Consider the following 19999-nt stretch of genomic DNA (forward strand, 5'->3'; position numbering starts at 1 on the left):
GCAGGGAAAATAGAATCATAGAATTGGTGAGACAGATGCTTGGAAATGATTTCCGTGAAGTTTTACTAGATTCATATGCTTCAGGCACTGGGAAGAGTAGCTTTGGTAAACATGTAGGGTATTGATGTCTGTCTCTAACTCAGAGGGATCTGCAACAGAGAAATGAGTTCATCAAGCGATGAAGTCAATACTGTAGCAGTTCCATGAAGAGTTACAAAATATTCAGGACAGTTCGTTTGTAGCCACAATATAATGCTAACAATTTTTAAGTGTAATGGGTATTGTACTCCTTAAATACATACTGTAGAATTTCAAATATATTAGCAGTGGTCTTTAGGTTAATAAAATCTTGTTGCAATGATACAAGGAGACTCTATTTTCCATCTAAGGAAGTTCCATGACAGAGTCTCTTAGGATTTTTTTTTTTTTTTTTTTTTTTGGTACAGGCTCAGCAGTGCTTGTCATGTGCTTATGAAAACGTAGAATAGTTTTGAGTCAGAATGATGACAGTGTAAAAAGGGTCAAGTCAATACTAATTTGATGTATGCATGATTGCCCACCACTTAACCAATGATTTGAGTTGACTAATTGATTCAATGTTGCATATTGTAATAACACTATTCCTTAGTGTTATTATAGGCAAATACCTTAAGATGTATTAAGGCAAATACATCTGCATTGTATTTACATTGTATTTAGATTTGGTAAAATTGGAGGATCCTAGAAACTGGTTTCAGGATACTTTTCTTTTGATTTAGGGAACTGTTTACACCTGAAGAGAATGGTAGCTTTCATGAAGGACAAAGAAATAACTACATTACTCACCCCCCCCCCCCACACACACCCCTGAGATCCTTGAAACAAATATAGTTTAAGAAAAATTATCTTGCAAACAATTGAATCCTTGAGATGCTTCCACACCTTTTGTTTCTTTATTTGATTTCTCTGATACTTTCTAAGGACTACCAAATCATGTTACTATTTCCTTTTATATACTGCAAAATTGCCATGCCTATAATCAGTTGCTACTCTCTCATTATTTGTCTTTCTCTCCAGGTTTAAGATCCTTTCCGGCATTAAGTCTGAGACTTAAGAAGAATCAATTAATTTTATGAGTTCCCTGTCCTTAAGAACTAGCAATAAGCATTGCATAAATGCTGTTTATTAGGAAGGGAATTTGGCGTTAAGAAGGACTAATCCTGACAGAAAATGTAAAGCACTGAAATGAAAAAAAATGATAGATTGCTTAGATAATATGTTTACAGATTGTTTTTCCATATCACCACACAGTATTTCTAATTCAAATCTGTTTTTGACAAGGTTTCAAATTACTTCTCCTGTAAGTTCATTTCGTATTTTTATAAAATAGATACTAGCCAGGCTTATTTTTTCTGCAGTAACATAAAGTCAGGCTGTTTGATGAAAAACACAGTTCGTTTACTTGCTGAGATCTAACCAATATGAGAAAAATTGCTATGAGAACATTTTTGAGTACAGAATGCCTTAAAAGTGCCTAAAAGTACTTGCATAGCCTTCACTGCAACGAATTCTACTAATATAAAATGAAAGCACACAACTGAGTCATGACCAGTTGAAATTCAATTTTTTCCATTATGGCAGAATTTACTATGGTAAATAAAGATAAGGAAATACTCATTTTTAGTGGGCAATAATAAAATTTATTTCACATTAGGAGAACTGCATAGAGAGGCGCTTTCTAGGAAGCAAGTTGAAATGCAACTTTAAAACAGTGTTCTACTAGGTATAAGTAAGTCCAGAAATGCTTAATTTGGAAAGCATTTGACTGGAGGTTGTGAAAGGTCAACAAAAGAAAAAAAAAAAAAATCTAGGACAAATCTTGTCCTCAGGTTTGTACTTGCAAATCCCAGTGAAGCCAATGGAAAGTTTATGGAGATATCTGAAAGGCACATTTGGCCTAGTTCAGAAGCTCTATTAAATTAGTATTTTAATACATTGTCCTAGTTAAGTCTTGTCTTTATGGTCCTTTTAACACTGCTTTAGCCAGGGTTCATCCATAGCTTACTCAGAAATCACAGAAATGAGGATAGGCTAACAGGATATTTGACCTTTTACTCAACTTCAAAGATACTTTGACTCCCTAGCCCCTCACATCCCAAAGATAAGAAAAGAACCTATATGAAGAAATTCATAGGTCCAAGGCAAGCTTTGTGGTTTTGTAATGCTCATACAGTGGGAAGTATAAACAGATGTAAAATGTTTAATAATGATGGTTAGCCTGGAAGAATTTAGTCCCTGAAACGAAACTGTATATATAGCTGACAACATCTGATGTTACAACTCTTGTTATAAATTTTACTTTATAATATTGAGTATTTAAATGTCATTGTAACTATTCCCTTGTGATACAAGGAGGAAGTCAGGTAACAGGTAACCTCTAACTTCTTGTGATCTGCATTTACAGAGCCTCTGTTTTAGAAGATTTTTCAATGGTTATTTTTTTATTTTTATTTTTATTTATTTATTTTTTTTTTTGAGAGAGAGAAACAGAGCGTGAACAGGGGAGGGGCAGAGACAGAGGGAGACACAGAATCTGAAGAAGGCTCCAGGTCGTGAGCTGTCAACACAGAGCCCGACTCGGGGCTCGAACTCACAAACTGCGAGATCATGACCTGAGTCGAAGTCGGATGCTTAACCGACTGAGCCACCAAGGCACCCTAAGCCTCTATTTTGTCCTGGTGTTGCCTTAGTACATGGCAATGGACCTTGTCAATAGTACCAGATTTGGTTTCGGAAATGCAGGAGCAAAGCATCAGTTCATGACATTCTGGAGTCAGTTATCAAAGATTTGATTCCCTCAAAGAGGTGCATATTGATAAGCATTCACCATCAGCCTTCAGACTTATCTTTGCAGATAGGACCAAGGAGGTTTCAGGGACACATCTGCTAAGAGAAGAGGGAGCCAGGTTGAGACAATCTCTGCTCCAAACCAAGCCTTGTCTTGAAAAGAAAATTTGGACCAGAGACTCTGGAGCCAGATGGACTGAGTTCATATCCCTGTTCTATCACTAGATCTGTGACCTCAGTTACTTTGCTTAACCTCTCTGGGCCTTAGTGACCTCATCCCTAAAAATATGGACACAGTAGCAGGACTTGGTGAGAATTTAAGAGTTCAAATATCTACAGTATTGTGTTTCTCACTTCAGCTCTCATTATTCTTTTATATGAAGTACTCTCACTTGGATTTGTGTCTTAGTCCAGCTCCTCACCTCCCCATTGGAATAACGTAAGGGGACCTGGATGGCAGAAAGGATGTGTAGAGGCAGAAAGAGATGGGATAAGAAAAACAAAGACCCGTTTCAGTAAAAGCTGTGAGCTCCCCTGCACCTGTTACCTCTTGATAACTATCTAACATTATTTCACAAAAAGGAAATATGTGGGCAGTGCCCAAACAGTATCCAGCCATTCACGTAAGAGTCAAGTGGGCCCCGGGGGAACCTGCCAATGGAGGAGAGTGATGTCGGATGGAGAAGGGGGGAGGAAACCAGATGCCGCACTGCAAAGCTCTCTGGTTCAGAGCCCTCCTGAGACACATCCAGGGTCAGGGTCTCCGCAACGTGGCCAAGAATCGGGGGGAAGATTTTAAGAAGTTGTCAGAAATGTATCAAATCACGAAACGTTTCTCGCACATCTGTTACGCACCAGGCATTGTGCTGGATTTGGCGACACAAAGATGATGGTGACGTCAAGTTCCTCAAGTTCCTGCCTGGATCATCCATGGACCCAGATTTTTAAGAGCTCAGAGGCAGCTCAGGCCCAGGCACTCTGCGACTGTACACGAGGGGACCCACGGTTGGGGACACCAAGGAAAGATGACTGATGGCACAAATTGAAGTCCTGCTTTAAAACCCAACCGATCGGTCACCTGTGACGTAGGCATCGAACTACTCCTAACATCACCGTTTCAAAAATGGCTTAATATTACCACTGACAGGAAACAACTCTTTCGCAAGAAGCGGGACTGCATTCCTGGGTGTCCGTGCGTACAGTCGAGTGGGACGTGAACAAAATTCGCAGAGAAGGGCCTAGAGGCCGCGCGCTGGGTGTGAACGCAGCACACGTGTCCGCCGTCCCCGCCTCCTCGCCCCGCCCCATCCATCCCGATCTTACAGGGTCCGCCAACGCTCGCGAGAGCCCTCTTGGCTTCCACGTTTGCCACGTTCCAAAGGACCCAGACAGCCTGGAAAGTCGAAGGCGGCTCGCGCTCACACGCGGCTGCGACGCTCCAGAACAGCCCCAAGTCTGCAGGGGGCGGGGAAGCACGGCAGGGTTCCACCCTTTCGCAGGAGCCGTTGTGATTGGCTGTCACCCCCGTCACTCAGCCTCCCCGAGGCGGGGAGGAGGCGGGGCTCGGGCGGGAAGGGGCGTGACCGAGGTGGGCCTGTGAGCCGCGCGCTCTCGCCTGGGGAAGGAGTCACAGGTTCGGCGCACGCGAGTGCTGGGCGCGCGCAGCCGGCACGCGGGCGAAAGTCCTCGGAGGCGCGGCGGGCGGTGCCGAGACCCAGGCGCAGCTGCAGGAGCGGCGGCCCGCACCCGCTGCAGCGCCGGCCGCCGTCAGCGGCCCCCGCGCCTCTGGTGTCCCGGCCCACTGAGGGAGCCCCCCACCCCTCACCCGTTTCAGCAGTGCGCGCAATGGCCCCGCGCAAGAATGCCAAGGGCGGCGGCGGCAACAGCAGCAGCGGCAGCAGCAGCAGCAGCAGTGGCTCCGGCAGCGGCAGCCCGGGCGCAGGCACCAGCGGCGGCAGCAGTAGCAGCCCGGGGGCCCGGAGAGGTCAGAGGAGGCGTGCCGGGGAGGGCGAGTGGGGCCCCCTGGGAGGAGGGGCCCGGGCGGCGGGAGCTGCGGTTCCAGTTCACCGGATCCCGCCGTGCATCTCCTCCATCCTCCGCGTCGCTCCTCCTTTTGGCGCGGGGCGGAGGCCGCGCTCCGTGGGCAGGCGGGCGGACCCGAGGGGCCGGGCGGAGCTGGGTCCGCGGCCTTGGGTTGGTCGCGCCAGGGAGCCCCTTCCCGGCTGACCCCTCACCTGCAGGGCGCCGCCGGGAGGGAGGTGACTGATCTGCTCTTGCTTGGCTTTGCGTGGAATGAAAGATGGGAGTGAGGGAGCCAGTTTACCTTTTTGCCTTGCACATTTTGGAGAGTTTGGACACGAGCCAAAGTCGGAGAAAATAAGTTCCTGCCAAACCAGCAGCTTTTAAGAGCAGCTCAAAGAATAATACTCGTGTGTGTGTGTGTGTGTGTGTGTGTGTGTGTGTGTGTGTGTGTAGGCGGGGGGGGGGGGAGAGGGAGTGATTTGAATGTACTTGCAAATTATTTTCAATATTTTTGCCTTTATGTAGCTTTCTTAACATGCGTTGTAGTTGCCTTTAACGTATTGTAGAATACCGGGTGAACTTTGCTATTTTTTCACTTTGTCTTCTCTTTTTAAAAAAAATATGTTGGGTATTCACCTTTTTTCCTCCATGTGCTTACCCAGCAAAGAGAACAGTGCAGATGTTTTAAATCTGTTTCATCTCATATTTCAGTGGTTCTCAGTTTCTTTTATACTTCCTTGACTCACTTAGGATATTGAAACTGCAATACACATGTGTACACTGGGAGCAGATAACCGTTTTGAAATGATTTAGACTTTTTGTTTCTGAGGTCTACACATAATTGTTTCATACGTAAAGAAAATGAATCAGATGACTATAGTCATGCTTCAAAGAATTATTTTTTAAATAGCACTTACCACTTTGTGAAAGTATCTTATTTTCCTGTGTATTGTCTTCCTGTCTTACCGCCTCCTCTTGTTCATTCCTATTCCCAACTCCTAGAATAGTCCCGGACTGTAATAGATGCTCAGTAAATATTTAATTAATGAGTGAATGAGTAAATTTAAATGGTGAACATAATGCAGTTAAAGTCATTGCACAAATTTAGACTCTAAAAGCTAATGCTTGTATTGTAAATCGAAAAAGATACACACAATTTGAAGTTCAAAGAAACCATATTAGGGGGACCTGGGTGGCTCTGTCGGTTGAGTCAGACTCTTGATTTTAGCTCAGGTCATGATCCCAGGGTTGTAGAACCTGCTTAAGATTGTCTCCCTCTCCCTCTCTCAACCTCTCGCCTCTCTCTCTCTCTCTCTCTCTCTCTCTCTGCCTGTCCCCTGCTCCTGTGTGTGCTTTCTCTCTCTCTAAAATAAAAAAAAAACTAAAAAGAAAACATATTAATTCACTTTTGACATAAGTTTGTGTTCCATTGTCACTTGTCCTTAAATGGCGGCCAGTGCTTAGATGGGCAGAAGAGTAGATGAACGGTCCCGGGTGGCTTTGGCTACCCATTAAAAAATTTCCAAATGAGAAGAGCCTAAACACCAAGCAGTAGCACTGATGAACAAGACTGTTAGTTGTTAATTGTTAATGTTAACTGTTGTCAGAAGTTTTCTGTAGCTGTTTACAAGTGAAGCACATCTTTGTTCCATTTTACCCTTCAGACTCATGAGTAGAGAGGGCTGATTGCATCTGAGGAAGTGACTGTAGATAGACTATCACTGGGTTAGAATTAGTACTGGGGAATGTATATTGTGTTCCCGCCTCTACTGGTTCAATAACTGAACCAGTTTTATTTTTTTTAATTTATTTATTTTGAGAGAGAGAGAGAGGGAGAGAGGGAGAGAGAGAATCCCAAGGAGGCTCTGCACTGTCAGCACAGAGCCTGATGTGGGGCTCGAACTCACGAACCCCGAGATCCTGACCTGAGCTGAAACCAAGACGCTTAACCGACTGAGCCACCCAGGCACCCCACTGAGTGAGTTTTAACAGGCAGATAATAAGTTTAGGAAATGTTACGACCTAAGTTAATATATTCTGACTTTCATATTCAAATATTTAAGAGCTAGCCCTGTCCATATTTGAGGATATGTAGCCTTTTAAGCATTGCTCACACTGATTTCATAATTGTCATGGAACGACCTGGTATGTAAAAAAGAATATGTAAAAGAGAAAAGTAACTATATTACAGAAACAAAACACAAAACATTTAAAAAGTTGCTATTGGGGGTCTTGCATGTTATGTGAGGAGTATTCTTTTTCTGTAACCATATTTTGTAGTAAATACAGACTTCTGACTGTGGGCCAGGTAGAACCACTGGAGTGGAAACAAGGATTCTTTCAGCCTTAAGCAGTTACACTACAGTGTGAAAGTGTGATCCTGTTTATATTGTTTGCTTACAGCAGGTTATACGTGAAACATTAAGCCCACTTCCTTTTTGTTGCCGTGTTTATTGAGTCACTGAGGTATAGACATAGGTTCTCAAACTGTTCTCATCTGCTGGGGAAATCATAGAAGCTGAAGAAACTTTAGCAGTGGCATTACCGTAAGGCCCATTCAGTTCCCTTCTCTAACTTTATAGATGAGGAAATTAATTTCCATAAAAGTTGTATAATTTATTAAAAGTTGCATGGGTCTTGGAAACCCAGCTAGTTAATGGAAGATCCAAGGCTAGAACTCAAGTTTTCTGTCATTCGTTCACTAGACCATGGTACTTGAATTATGGGTCCTGTAATTTGGGAGATTTTATGGGAATTTTAGAGTTGAAATAGACCATCCATTTCCTTCTGCAGATCATCTCTTCCTTTCTGGCTGTGTCTGTGGCATACTACAATAGTTTATCTAATAAATGCTTTTTTTTTTCACATCAACAATTGAATTTGACTAAAATTGTATTTGAAATACAGTTCATTTAAAATCTTAATTTGAGAAGGAGTACATGGGCTCAAATAGTAAGTTTTTTGAGATGTTTTGCATTGACAGTCTCAAGTTGATGACATTGGTCACATGAAACATTGTTTCTTCAATTTTTGTATAAAAGTATGGGGGGGAGGACTTTGAAACATGCACTTGAGGGAAAAAGTGATTCTCTGGCCTTCTCTCTTTCTTTGTGATCATTTTGTTGACAAGTGATGTTTAGGACGTAGGGGTTTACAGAGCAGATTTTTTATTGACGAGTGACGTTTAGGACGTAGGGGGTTTATAGAGCAAATTTTATTGACAAGCAACGTTTAGGACGTAGAGGTTTATAGAGCAGATTTTTTAAAGCAACTGTCTGCTTTTCGTTTACATCTTCGACTTAAATTGAAAACTAATAAAATGGCTTGTTTCATACAGAGCTCAATTTTACCTTTTCAGTTTTACTCTGTAAAATAGAAAATAAACATGAGCAAAGTGGACATACTGCCTTTAACCAGCATATAAAAGTTTAACTTGCCAGTTGGGGCCAGGGGAAACCTATTTCAGATTTATTGATTGGAACATTCTTGGTTAGGAAGGATCACGATGGCCTTTTGGGCTTAGTTTGTAGCTTACAGACACTGGTACGTGTAGTGTTTTTGTTTGGTTAGCTTTTCCTTTTTGAGGATCATTAAGTCTTTCCCTGTAGCTTCTTGTAACATGCTAGAGGGATGTAAACATCTGTTTGTCTAGTCGTGTCAGGCTAGTACATTACCCTTTACCGGTAGATGTCACTGTAGAATACGTTTTGGTCTTTCAGTTTGAAGTTTCGGGTTATATAACACCACTTAGTTTTTTCATTTAGTCAGTTCTGTACATATTCAGAAGTATTGATGGACAGCAACTTAAAGACTAGTAGCCATTGAACTCAAGGTCTCTAACAGATTTTGAAATTCAGTAGTTAGAGTTGGCTTCTAGTAGCAGTATTTATTTAGCTTATCTTACTTAGAATTAAGTGCATTCATGTATTATCTGTAAAATGTATGCATTCACAGATTCATTTGATGGATACTAATCATTTAGAAATTTGCTCTTTCTTTCGTTCTTTCTTTCATTCTTTCTTTCGTTCTTTCTTTCTGTATCTCTTGGACTACTCAGTTAACATAGACACATTGCTGATTGCATTCTGGCTCCCTTGAATTCAGAGGCCTTCATGAAATTCCCTTTCTTTATCCAAATGTTATCAGTTAGGGCCAGTTGCTTAACCCTCCCTTAGTCATTCTGGGATGAAAAGATAGCAAGGCCCTAACTCTTCTACTGCAAGAACTGGGTGCTAGTTTGTGTTCAGTTGCACGGCATTTTGTTCAGCCTGGTCAGATCATATGAAACCAAGTACTAAAAGATGTTCTGAGGGAATTCTTGAACACATTTTTAAAAGAACAAACATATTAACCTGTAGGAAGTAAAAGGAGAGATCTCTATTTTAGTCTTCTTTAAAATCCCTTGTGGCAGAGAGATTACTAGAAAAGGAGAAGTTTTCATTTTCTGCTAATTAGCAACAGAGTAACTTGGAAAAAGGCTCAAGTGGTTTGTCAATCTTATTTTTAGTTAGTACAGAAGTTTAACCCCTGATGAGCTCGCTGGTCCCAGTAGAATAACTAACTTTTTTTTTTTTTTTCTCTAGAAAGGAATGTACGTTGGGAGTCTATTAACCTGGATTTATGTCCATTTAAGACCTGTATAGCTAGTCTCTCTCAGAATCTCTTATCTCGGTCTCTCCAGATGGGAAGAATTCTTCTCTCCTTTCATTTCATAGTTGTAAAAGCCCTCAAACCTATCTTCTGTGCCTTTGTGTTTCTCAGATACATTCATTAAAGTGTCTCTAGTGGTAAGGGTGGTCAGTATAAGGCTGCAGAGCTAAGCAGGTCATTGCATGCTTGACATTTTTTTATGATTGAAAAAGAAATCATTTTCTAATATGTTCTGTTAGCACATTTAAGTAGGATGGCTGTCCTAGCAATAGTGTTTATGCTGTGGCTTGGAGTATCACCTGACACATTGTTTTCTATCTCTGAGGGTGAAAGTATGCTCTTTGCACAACAGCGTTCAACTTGCTGATTTACTCTCCAATCCCTGGAGATGTGTTGCATTCTTTTATTATACTAGAGCTCGGATACATTTTAGTCTTTTGACGCTAATCCAGCACACTGTTTTTAATATGAAAATATGCAACTTTGTGTCTTAGAGACTTCTGCATCTCATAAGTAGTTTGATTTCATTTTGTACTAAGTATCGTAGTACTAAGATCTTGTATCTTGTACTAAGTATCTTTTGTACTAAGATACAGAAAAAAATTTTTTAGTTAACTTCCCTTTAATAAAACTGGAATGTATTTAGAGCCCCTCTACAATTTACTCCAGTCTCTGGGGAAAAAGCATCAGTCACCTGTCGGGAGATATGGGGGTGCTTGGGTTCACTCTCATGTTTCAGTATCTGCTGCCCCAGTGTCTGTCCAGCTCTCCCGCAGGAGTGTGAGTCTGTCTGGGTGGATTCATGTCTGGTTCGGCCCTGGTCCTACAGTTCTGGCCATGTCTGCTATGAGACTCGATGTTCATTTCTTTGTTCTCTGTGTGTCAGCTGTAGGCATATATTCTGGAGTCCCGTGCTTTAACCTTTCTCGTTCTTCTAGTAGTGCTGGGAGCCAAGATGGTATTTTCTTGTCATTCATTCATTACTTATTTATTTTTTTTTAGATTTGATTCTCCTGCAGTGAGGGAGCTTCAGGCATTTGGTCTGCATTTTGTATTTGTTTTTCAGGGATGTGTCTTAGTTACCTTTGGCTGATGTTATCTTTTACTGGGAAATCACTGAATGCAGTTTAGTTCTCATCAGATTGATGACACTTGAGGACACATTTGCTACACTTAAGCTGTTAGACTCAGGAAGTTTTGAATTTACTTGGTGAATAAATCTTAAAAAAAAAAAATAGTGTATCAGAACTTTTGAAGGATTTGGGCTGGTCTTTGGCTCCCTGTGAGATCCTGGTGGCTTTGCCTAGTCATTCTGGCTGTAGTAGAACTGTCATCATCTGCCATAGATGCTCTCTGTGCTCTAAAGCAGATAGGGGTGGTGAGTCAAGTGGGGCTAGGGTGGTGGAGGAGGGGTGTCCAGTTAAAGCAGAGTGGAAAGCACTATTGCAGTACTTGGAGAAATGCCAGCACTTCTCTCCCACAAATGTGCCTGCACATTTAACCCAGTGACTCATTCTGTACGGAAGCCAGCCTTCATTTTAAAGCGAGAGAATATTGTTTGATAAATAACCAGTATGGTGTAAACTCGGTGTTGTTTTGATGTTATACTCTCTCACTTGTTTCTTAAGGGGAAAAAAAAATGAATTTATTTGTTTATTTTGAGAGAGAGAAGGAGAGAGTGTGAGTGAGGGAGGGGCAGAGGGAGAAGGGAGAGAGAGAATCCCAAGCAGGTTCCACACTGTCAGTGCAGAGCCCAACATAAGGCTCGAACTCACAAACCATGAGATCATGACCTGAGCTGCGATCAAGAGTCAGACACTTGACTGAGCCACCTAGGTGCCCCTAACTTCTGTTTCTTGTTTATCGTGTCACTGATACACATAATTCCCTCCCCTCCTCCTCCTCCTCCTCATTTTTCACACTGTCTGATATTTCAGTTTTCCTGAAAACTTATACTGGAAAGCCCTTTGGCCTTAGGTTCACATGTAAATTTTATCTAGGAGCAGTTAATAAAAATCTGTGTTGTAAGTATTTGTTGAAAGTGTGTCTAGCATGTAACTTCACTTTTCCATTCTTTGAATCAAGTTGCTTCGAATGATCGTCACTTACTGAGTTTTATAAATTAATTCATCCTTTTTGTCAGTAAGCCATCTCGCTAACTTCTAGAATTCACATATTTCTACGTACTGTTCTTTAAAACTCTCTCTCTGAAATATTGCATGTTTTAAGACCTATAAATAGGTATAAAGAGTAATGCAGTGGGATATATCCACTATCCAGGTGAAGAAATAAAATGTTACCAAGTTCTCGGTTTCTCCTCTCCTGTGTTATCCCTTCCCAGCCACTCTTACACATTTTGTGATAATTATTTTCCTGTATTTCTTTATAATGTATAATATATAGGCATGCAGATAAATGTGTAATATAAGGTCATGTTGGACATTATATACTATGCATCCATTTGTGTAGATATACCTATCGTTAAAAGCCATACATAAAAACTACTTAAGAGGTATATATATGTGTGTATATATACACACACATATATAGCGTGTACAAATGTAAATTTGTTTAGCACATGTGAAAAGTTTTGTGAATAGGCTCCTACTTGGCATACTAGATTGACACCATTTGTTTGGAATTCTACCAAATCTGGCCCTTTGTGTCGTGTGTATAGCTCCTCCCCGTATGAATGTGCCGGTTTTTATTCAGCCATCCTGCTGTCAAAGACCACTTTCCTTCTTTTCTGTAGTTTTCTTTTTTCAAACACTACTGCTCTGAACATTCTTGTAGCTACCCGTCCCCTTGGGTATATGTGTATATGTCTGAGTGTTTTTCTAGATTGGGATTTTTGGTCATAAAAATGAGTATATTAAACTCAACTAGCTCCTGCCATCTAAGTGGTAGTATCTGTTCACACTCCCACTCGCCGAGGATACAGTTCCTTTTTGCCGCAACCACGTTACCAACACTTGGTGAGGTTTAATATTTGTGCGTATGAAGTAGTTATTTTGTGGTTTTACTTTGTGCGTTTACTTTGTGCAGTTATTTTGTGCATTTACTTGATCCGCAGTGAGATTGCTCCAGAGAACGGCGATTTGTGTTTCCTTTTCTGTGAATTCCTGTTCATATAGTTTGTCTATTTTTCTGGTGATTTGTTGCTGTTGTTTTTGTTTGTTCTGTATTTTTTATTTCGATTTGTAGAATTTCTTTTCTGTATCCCAAACCTTTTGATTACTTCTCCCAATCTGATTATTTGTCTTGTCATTTTCTATAGTATATTTTGTCAAACAGAATTTTAAGATTTTAATGTATTAAGAATATAATTTTTACTTTATGGTCTGTACCTTTGTGCTTTGAGACATCCTTTCTAACACAGGGATCATAAAACATTCTCTTATTCTAAAAATATCTTAAGTTTTGTCTTTTCACATTTAGATCTCTAAACTACCAAGTGTAGATTTATTGTGTATATTGTGAGGTAGAGATCTGATTCAATATTTTTAAAAACCAGATGATGAAAATTTTCTACACCATCAGTTGAAGTGTCTTCTACGCTAATCTGCGGTATCCCGTTTTGTGTATAAATCTGTGTGGTTCCGTTTTATTCCCAGTGTGTAGGAGCAGTACGTCACTGAGTCACTCTGTAGTGTATCTGACCAGGTAAGTGCTCTCCCTCATCTTTATACCATTGTCCTTGCTTTTTATTGGGACCTTTCCGTGACCGTGACAATACCTTTTAGCATCGGCTTATTAAGTAAGTTTCATGAGAAATGCTTCAGGATTTTGACCGCAATTGTATTGAATTTATAGCACAATTTGAGGCAGGGCGCCTGGGTAACTCAGTCAGTTAAGCGTCTGACTGCGGCTCAGATAATGATCTCGTGTTTCCTGGGTACGAGCCCTGCGTGGGGCTCTGTGCTGACAGCTCAGAGCCTGGAACCTGCTTCAGATTCTGTCTCCCTCTTTCTCTGCCCCTCCCCTGCTCATGCTCTGTCTCTCTCTCTCTCTCTGTTTCTCTCAAAAATAAATGAACATTAAAAAAAAAATTGAAAAAAAAAACCAATTTGAGGCAAATATACATTTAGAATACCAGGTCTTTCTCTGCATGAACATGGTATAATTTCCTATTTATTTAAGCCTTATAATTCACTTTTATAATCTTATCCAAAACTTACATACATCTTTACATTTAGCCTGGGTGCTTCATATATTTTTATTTTTTAAACCAATATTTTATCATCAAACCTTTAGACTGTGCACCCAAGTTACAAGAATTGTACAATGATTCTACCACCTAGATTTTACAGTGCTTAGCGTTTAATATCTGCTTTAGATTGTACTGATCAATTTATCTGTCTTTTTATGCTTTTCAGTGTAAGTGGTAGACATCAGTACACCTCATCCTAAACGTTTACATGTGTCTGACATTAACTGGGGCTCAACATTTGTTTATGGGTTTTCCCCCCCCTGAGGGAATGTTTGCCTATAGGGAATCGCACAAATCTTAGTGTAGTATCCTCAAATAGTCTTTATAAATGTTTACATCTGCATGCCCCAACCTGTTAAGACAGAATATGTCTGTCACCCCAGAAGATTCTCTCAAGTCCCTTGCTAGCCAGCACCTCTGCCTTCAGAGGCAATCATCACACTGTATTTTTTCACCAGAGGCTGGTGTTCTCTGTTCTAGAACTTTATTTTGTAAGTACTTTTTAAGTGTTCTTTGAGTCGGCACAGTTTTGAGGTTTACCCATGTTGCATGTATGAGTATCTCGCTGTGTTTATTGCCAACTTGTCCATTGTGCGACCATAGCACAGCATGCTGACCTTTTCTTTCACTGGTGGACATGTGGGTTATTCCTAGTTTGGACTATTAAGAAGAGCATTCTGTGAATATTACAATATTGGAGGGTTTTTGGTTTTGTTTTTTGTGTTTTGTTTTTTAGTATGTCTTCATTTCTCAGAGTAAATACCTAGGAGAGGAATTACTGGGATTATAAGGTAGGTGTTTGTTTAGTTTTATAAAAAAACTGCCAGATTATTTTCCAGAGTGGTTGTACAATATATCTTACACTCCCACCAACAGTGTGTGGGATTTCTGCTTGTTCTACATCGGCACCAGCATTTGGTGTTGTCAGTCTTCTTAATTTTAGCCATTCTGGTGGGTGTCAGTGGCTTCTCGTTGTTGTTTAAAATTGCTTTTTGCCGATTTCCCTGAGGACTGGTGACATCATGTACTTTCCCTTGTGCTCATTGGTCATCTACACTATCTTCTTTTGCAAAGTTTCTGTTTACCTCTTTTGCCTGTTTTTTTTTCTTTTGCCTATTATTGCTTTTTTTAAAAAAAATTTGTTATTGAGTCGTAATTTTTATATATTCTGGATAGAAGTTCTTTTCAGTTATATGTATTGCAAATCATTTTCCCAGGCTGTAGCTTACCTTTTCCTTACCAGCATATTTTGAAAAGCAACTATTTTTATATTGATGTTTAGTTTTTAATGGGTTTTGCTTTCTGTATCTTACCTAAGAAACTTTTCTTATTTTCTTTTTCCTCTTTTTGCCTTTTTCTCCCTATTTTCAAGTTACAAAGCTATCCTGTTATATTTTCTTTTAGAAGTTTTATAGTTTTAGTTTCAATGTTCAGGTTTGTGATCCATTTCAGATAAATTTTGGATTAGTGTTATGTTTTTCCATTTGGATATTCAGTTGTTCTGGCATCATTTGTTGAAAAGACTTTGCTTTCATCATTAGATCGCTTTTGGTGCCTTGGTCAGAAAGCAAATGACAATATAATTGTAGATCTGTCTCTGGGCACTCTATTCTGTCTTTTTGTTTTCTGTCTGTACAATGCCTTTATCACACACTCTTGATTAGTCTAGCTGTATTGTATGTCTTAAAATCAGGTAGTGTAGATCTTCCAACTTTGTTGTTCTTTATGATCTAGCTCTGGATATTCTAGGTCCTTTGTATACCCATGTATATTTTAGAATCAACTGATCAATTTCTACAGACTAAAGCATGCTAAGGTTTGTAATTAGAATTCATGGGGGCGCCCGGGTGGCTCAGTCGGTTAAGTGTCCAACTTCAGCTCAGGTCATGATCTCGTGGCTTGTGGGTTCGAGCCTGGCGTTGGGTCTGTGCTGACAGCTCAGAGCCTGGAACCTGCTTCGGATTCTGTGTCTCCCTCTCTCTCTGCCCCTTCCCTGCTCATGCTCTGTCTCTCTCTCTCTTTCTCTCTCTGTTTCTCAAAAATAAATTTAAAAAACTTAAAAAAAAAAAAAAAAGAATTCACTGAATGTATAGACCCAGTTCATTTGAAATGACATCTTAGTGATACTGAGTTTTCTAATCCCTGGCAGTGGAATAGATTCATTTATTGAGGCCTGTAATTTTTTTCTGCTTTGTTTTGTAGCTTTTGGTGTTAAGATCTTACACATTTTTTGTTAAATATTTTTCTAAATATTTTATGCTTTTGATGCTTTTATATTGTATTTAAATTTTTTATTTTCCTGTTATTTCTTCCTAGCATATAGACATAGAACTTATATTTGTACCTATGTGACCCATGTACCCATGTGCAAAAATTCATTTGTTTTATCAAAAAAGTGATTCCTTAGGATTTTTCTCTGTAAGTACCATGTCGTGTACGAATAAAGAGTTTTATATATTTTTTTTTAATCTGTGAATCTTTTATTTATTTTCCTGGCTGACTATGCTATCTAGGACCTACAATACAGTGTTGAATAGAAATGATGTAGACATTCTGCCTTTGTTTATTATGATTTTAGTGGCAAAAGTGTTTGGCTTTTCACCATTAAGTATATAATATTATTTCTAGGTGTTTTATAGGTGCTTTGTATTGGGTTGGGGTATTCCTTTGTATTTCTAGGCTGAGAATTTTGTCAAATATTTTTTTCTCTAATCAAAATGATCCTATGGTTTTTTCCCTTATTGTTAATGTGGTAAATTATATTTATTGGTGTATTTATTTATTTAATTTAGTGAGAGAGAATGCAAGCAGGAGACAGGGGCAGAGGGAGGGAGAGAGAGAGAGAGAGAATCTCCATGCTCAATGCAGAGCCTGGTGCATGGCTTTATCTCATGACCCTGGGATCGTGACTTGAGCCAAAATCAAATCAAGAGTGTGATGCTCAACCAACTGAGCCACCCAGGCGCCCCTTTATTGATGTTTTGAATGAGAAATCACCCTTGCATTCCTGGAATAAGCCTCACTTGGATGTGATATCTTGTGTATATTGTGCTTTCTTTGCTAATCTTTTGTTAACAGTCTTGTATCTGTGTTCATTGTGGTGTCTCTCCCAATTGGATGGGACTCCCCAAATATTGGGTCACCCTACAGGCCGGAAGCTTATGGCACGGGTGGTGAAATGATTCACCCGAGGCAGAACAAGGAAGCAGCAAGCAGGCCAGCAAAGGAGAGACTCTGCAACATAGCAGTGGGTAGGGGCTGTATTTATTTCATTTTATTTTTTAAGTTTATTTATTTATTTTGGGGGGGGGTTAAGAGCAGAGAGAGAAGGGGAGAGAATTCCAAGCAGGCTCCGTGCTGTCTGCGCAGAGCCAGACTTGGGGCTCGAACCCACAAACCATGAGATCATGACCTGAGCTGAGATCGAGAATCTGATGCTTAGCTGACTAAGCCACCCAGGCGCCCTGGGTGGGAGCTTAAAGGGGGGAGGTGAGGAGTTATAGGGATGTATGGAATTTTCCCTTTTTTGGTAACCATGCCTGGTTGTAAGTAGTCCATTGGTTAGTAGGGCCTGTGGATATTTTGAGGTGGGTCACCTAATGGGCCTGTCTGGTATTCTGCTCAATGGTCGCTGCGGATCCTTTCCACATTCCATTGTTCAAGCCTGTTGCCTTAAAGTAGCCTCCACATTCATGAGGCATATGTGTTTGTAGTTTCTTCCTGCCTTCTCTTCTCTCCTTCTCCTCCTTTCCCCTTTCTCCCTGCCTTCCCTGGCTTGCCCTCTTCCCCTTACTAGGAATTATGATTAGTACTAAATTTTTTCTGCATCAGTGGTTTAATATTCAATTTATAAAATTTATATAATTGTTCTTCCATATTTTAACTGGTAAATTATAGCAATAGACATTCTAATTTAAAACCAGTCTTACATTTCAGTGAAAAATTCAGCCTTGTAATAATACATATTTTTCATATTATTGGATTAGTTTTGTTACTATATCCATAAATAGGGGTGCCTGGGTGGCTCAGTTGGTTAAGCATCTGACTCTTGATCTCAGCTCAGGTCTTGATTTCAGGGTCATGAGTTCAAGCCCCACATTGGCCTCCATGCTGGGCTTGAAGTCTACTTAAAAAAATATCTGTATCTGTATCTGTATATCTATATATCTATATCTATATCTATATCTATATCTATATCTGTATCTGTATCTATATCTATATATAGGTTTATCTATAAATAAAATTGACCTGTAATTTCCTTGTTGGTGATGTTGTCCGGGTTATTCTACCACATAAATGAATTTAGGAGTATTTCCTCTTCTTATATTCTTTGGAATATTCTTTGGAATTTCTTTGGAATTTCTTCTATTCTTTGGAATAGTCTTAGGGGATTAGTAGAGCTCATTTGAACTTTTTTGTCATTTACCCACAATTAGAGACGGTATGGGGTAGGTTTCACTTTTTAAATGTTTGAATGACCATTTTAGTTTCTGTTTCTTGAGTCAGGTTGGCTAGGGTACATTTTGTTTCTTCTTAGACATATTACCTTTATTAAAAAGTTTTCTGTCTGAGTTTTCAAACTTAGGGCAACAAATTGTTTATGGTTTTAGCTTTACCTTGTAAACAGAATACCGCTATTGCGTGCCTGCTATTACTTTGCAATGAAATAAAGTTATTTAGAAAGGTCACTAAATATTAACTGTCTGTAAATTCGAGTTACTTTTTAGACAGAGTTTTTTCTGAGTTTATTAAAGTGAAAAGTCTTTATAAAATAAACGGGATACTCTAATACCTGTGAGAAGGTAAACCATTTGATACTGGTAATTTGGTTGGATTGACTTGCTCTGGTGCCCATTTTCCTGCTTAAATGGTAATTCAAGACTAGCACTGGATACGTTACTTTGTTCAGAACTAAAATTTCTTTGTGAGTAGAACATAATGCTTATTTGGGGAACATTCAGCTTAACTTGATTATTTTATGGGGTTTAACTACTCAGTCTATTTAGTTGTAAACAGTCCATACACCCGGAGGTCTAGGGTACCTGATGCAGATCTGAGATACAGTTACTGATGGGCTCTGTATCTCATATGAAGGTACCAGTAGATTTATGTGCCCTGTGTTTCCATTTCCCTTTTATTCTGTGAGATTATAAAGGTAGGATGTTTTTAAGGTGAAATTAATGTATGTGAAGGTACAAAGCTCATAAAACAATTTGGATTTTTTTTTTTTTCTTCTAGAGGTAGTACAGTATTTGTATCAGTACTGCAAATTTGCATTAGGCTACTTTTTCAGAATTCTGTTGTGATCAATGGGACATTTAAGATGACTGAACTAGGACAGAGTAAGGTTGAGTAAGACTGAGTAAGGTAAAGAACTGTTCAGTAGCTCAGATAAGTACCGATTTGGAATAAATGATGTGCATTTGAGACCTTCCTCCTCAGCTGGCCCCTGGACAATGTCTTGCAGTCAGTCCTCTGTGTGTTCGTAGTTGACATTTACCCGTGTTTTCAGTAATAGCTATTTAAATCTTCAACAACTTGAGCTTCGTACCTGACTACTTCCCATTGCATTTTGACAGATGACTTCCTCCCATTGTGTAGAGAAATCAGGGACATCCTCAAGAGTCTTTTATCTCTGGCATGATGGGTGGGGCTTGGCCTCTGAGGTGCTAGACTTGGGGAGCAGACTGAACATGAGGCTGATTTATATCCCTCCCTCTACCTCCCGAGTGAGGAGACAGGAGTCTGGGACCTCATCTAAGACGGCTGCAAAAGCCAGTTCAGTTGAGGCTTTTACAAGATATTGGCAAGATATTGCTTTAATTTTGCACGTGAGAGTATGCAAAGACTAAGCTCATGAGGTATATCTTTAATGTGTAGTTTAGTATAGTCCCTATTCTTTCTTTAGACTTAGGAAGAGGCCCAGTAGGGTGGAGGGTGAGGGGAGATGAGCAGTACCACAGATAGAATTTAAAATCTTGGTAGTCGCAACCTTTATAGACCTCTGGGTTCCCACCTGTTTAAGAGAAGAGCAAAGACTGGGGCAGGAGCCCTCGGCCCCCACTGAGGGAACCTTCACTTCATTATAAAGGTGTGTCCACACCACTGAGCCATCACTTATCTCCCCCTGAGAACTCTCCTTTTCTGCACCTTCTCGCAGCTTTCCCCCTTTCTTTAGTTTCTCTCATTTAATGAAAACCAAAACAAAACACAAAAGCCTCCTTCTGGTCTACCTCCCATACCCAGCCAGATATCACAAACAGTAACCTGGGTTCCTTTTCTTCTCCTTTC

At 40.0% G+C, this 19999-nt stretch overlaps 1 protein-coding gene across 8 annotated transcripts in view; it reads left to right on the top strand.

Moving 5' to 3' along the window:
* Positions 1–4068: 4068 nt before the first annotated feature.
* The window catches only part of ASPH (aspartate beta-hydroxylase), a 221978-nt gene continuing 206047 nt past the window's right edge, over positions 4069–19999 (top strand). For 7 of the 8 annotated variants that reach the window (XM_049633353.1, XM_049633359.1, XM_049633356.1 and 4 more), the window contains exon 1: positions 4069–4810. In XM_049633353.1, coding sequence (XP_049489310.1) covers positions 4672–4810 — 139 coding nt within the window. In that variant the 5' untranslated portion in view covers positions 4069–4671. The remainder of the gene's footprint in view (positions 4811–19999) is intronic. The other variant, XM_049633354.1, reaches the window with a different exon arrangement.

This window comes from Panthera uncia, chromosome F2 (assembly GCF_023721935.1).
Source record: "Panthera uncia isolate 11264 chromosome F2, Puncia_PCG_1.0, whole genome shotgun sequence".
In the NCBI taxonomy this organism is placed as follows: domain Eukaryota; kingdom Metazoa; phylum Chordata; class Mammalia; order Carnivora; family Felidae; genus Panthera; species Panthera uncia.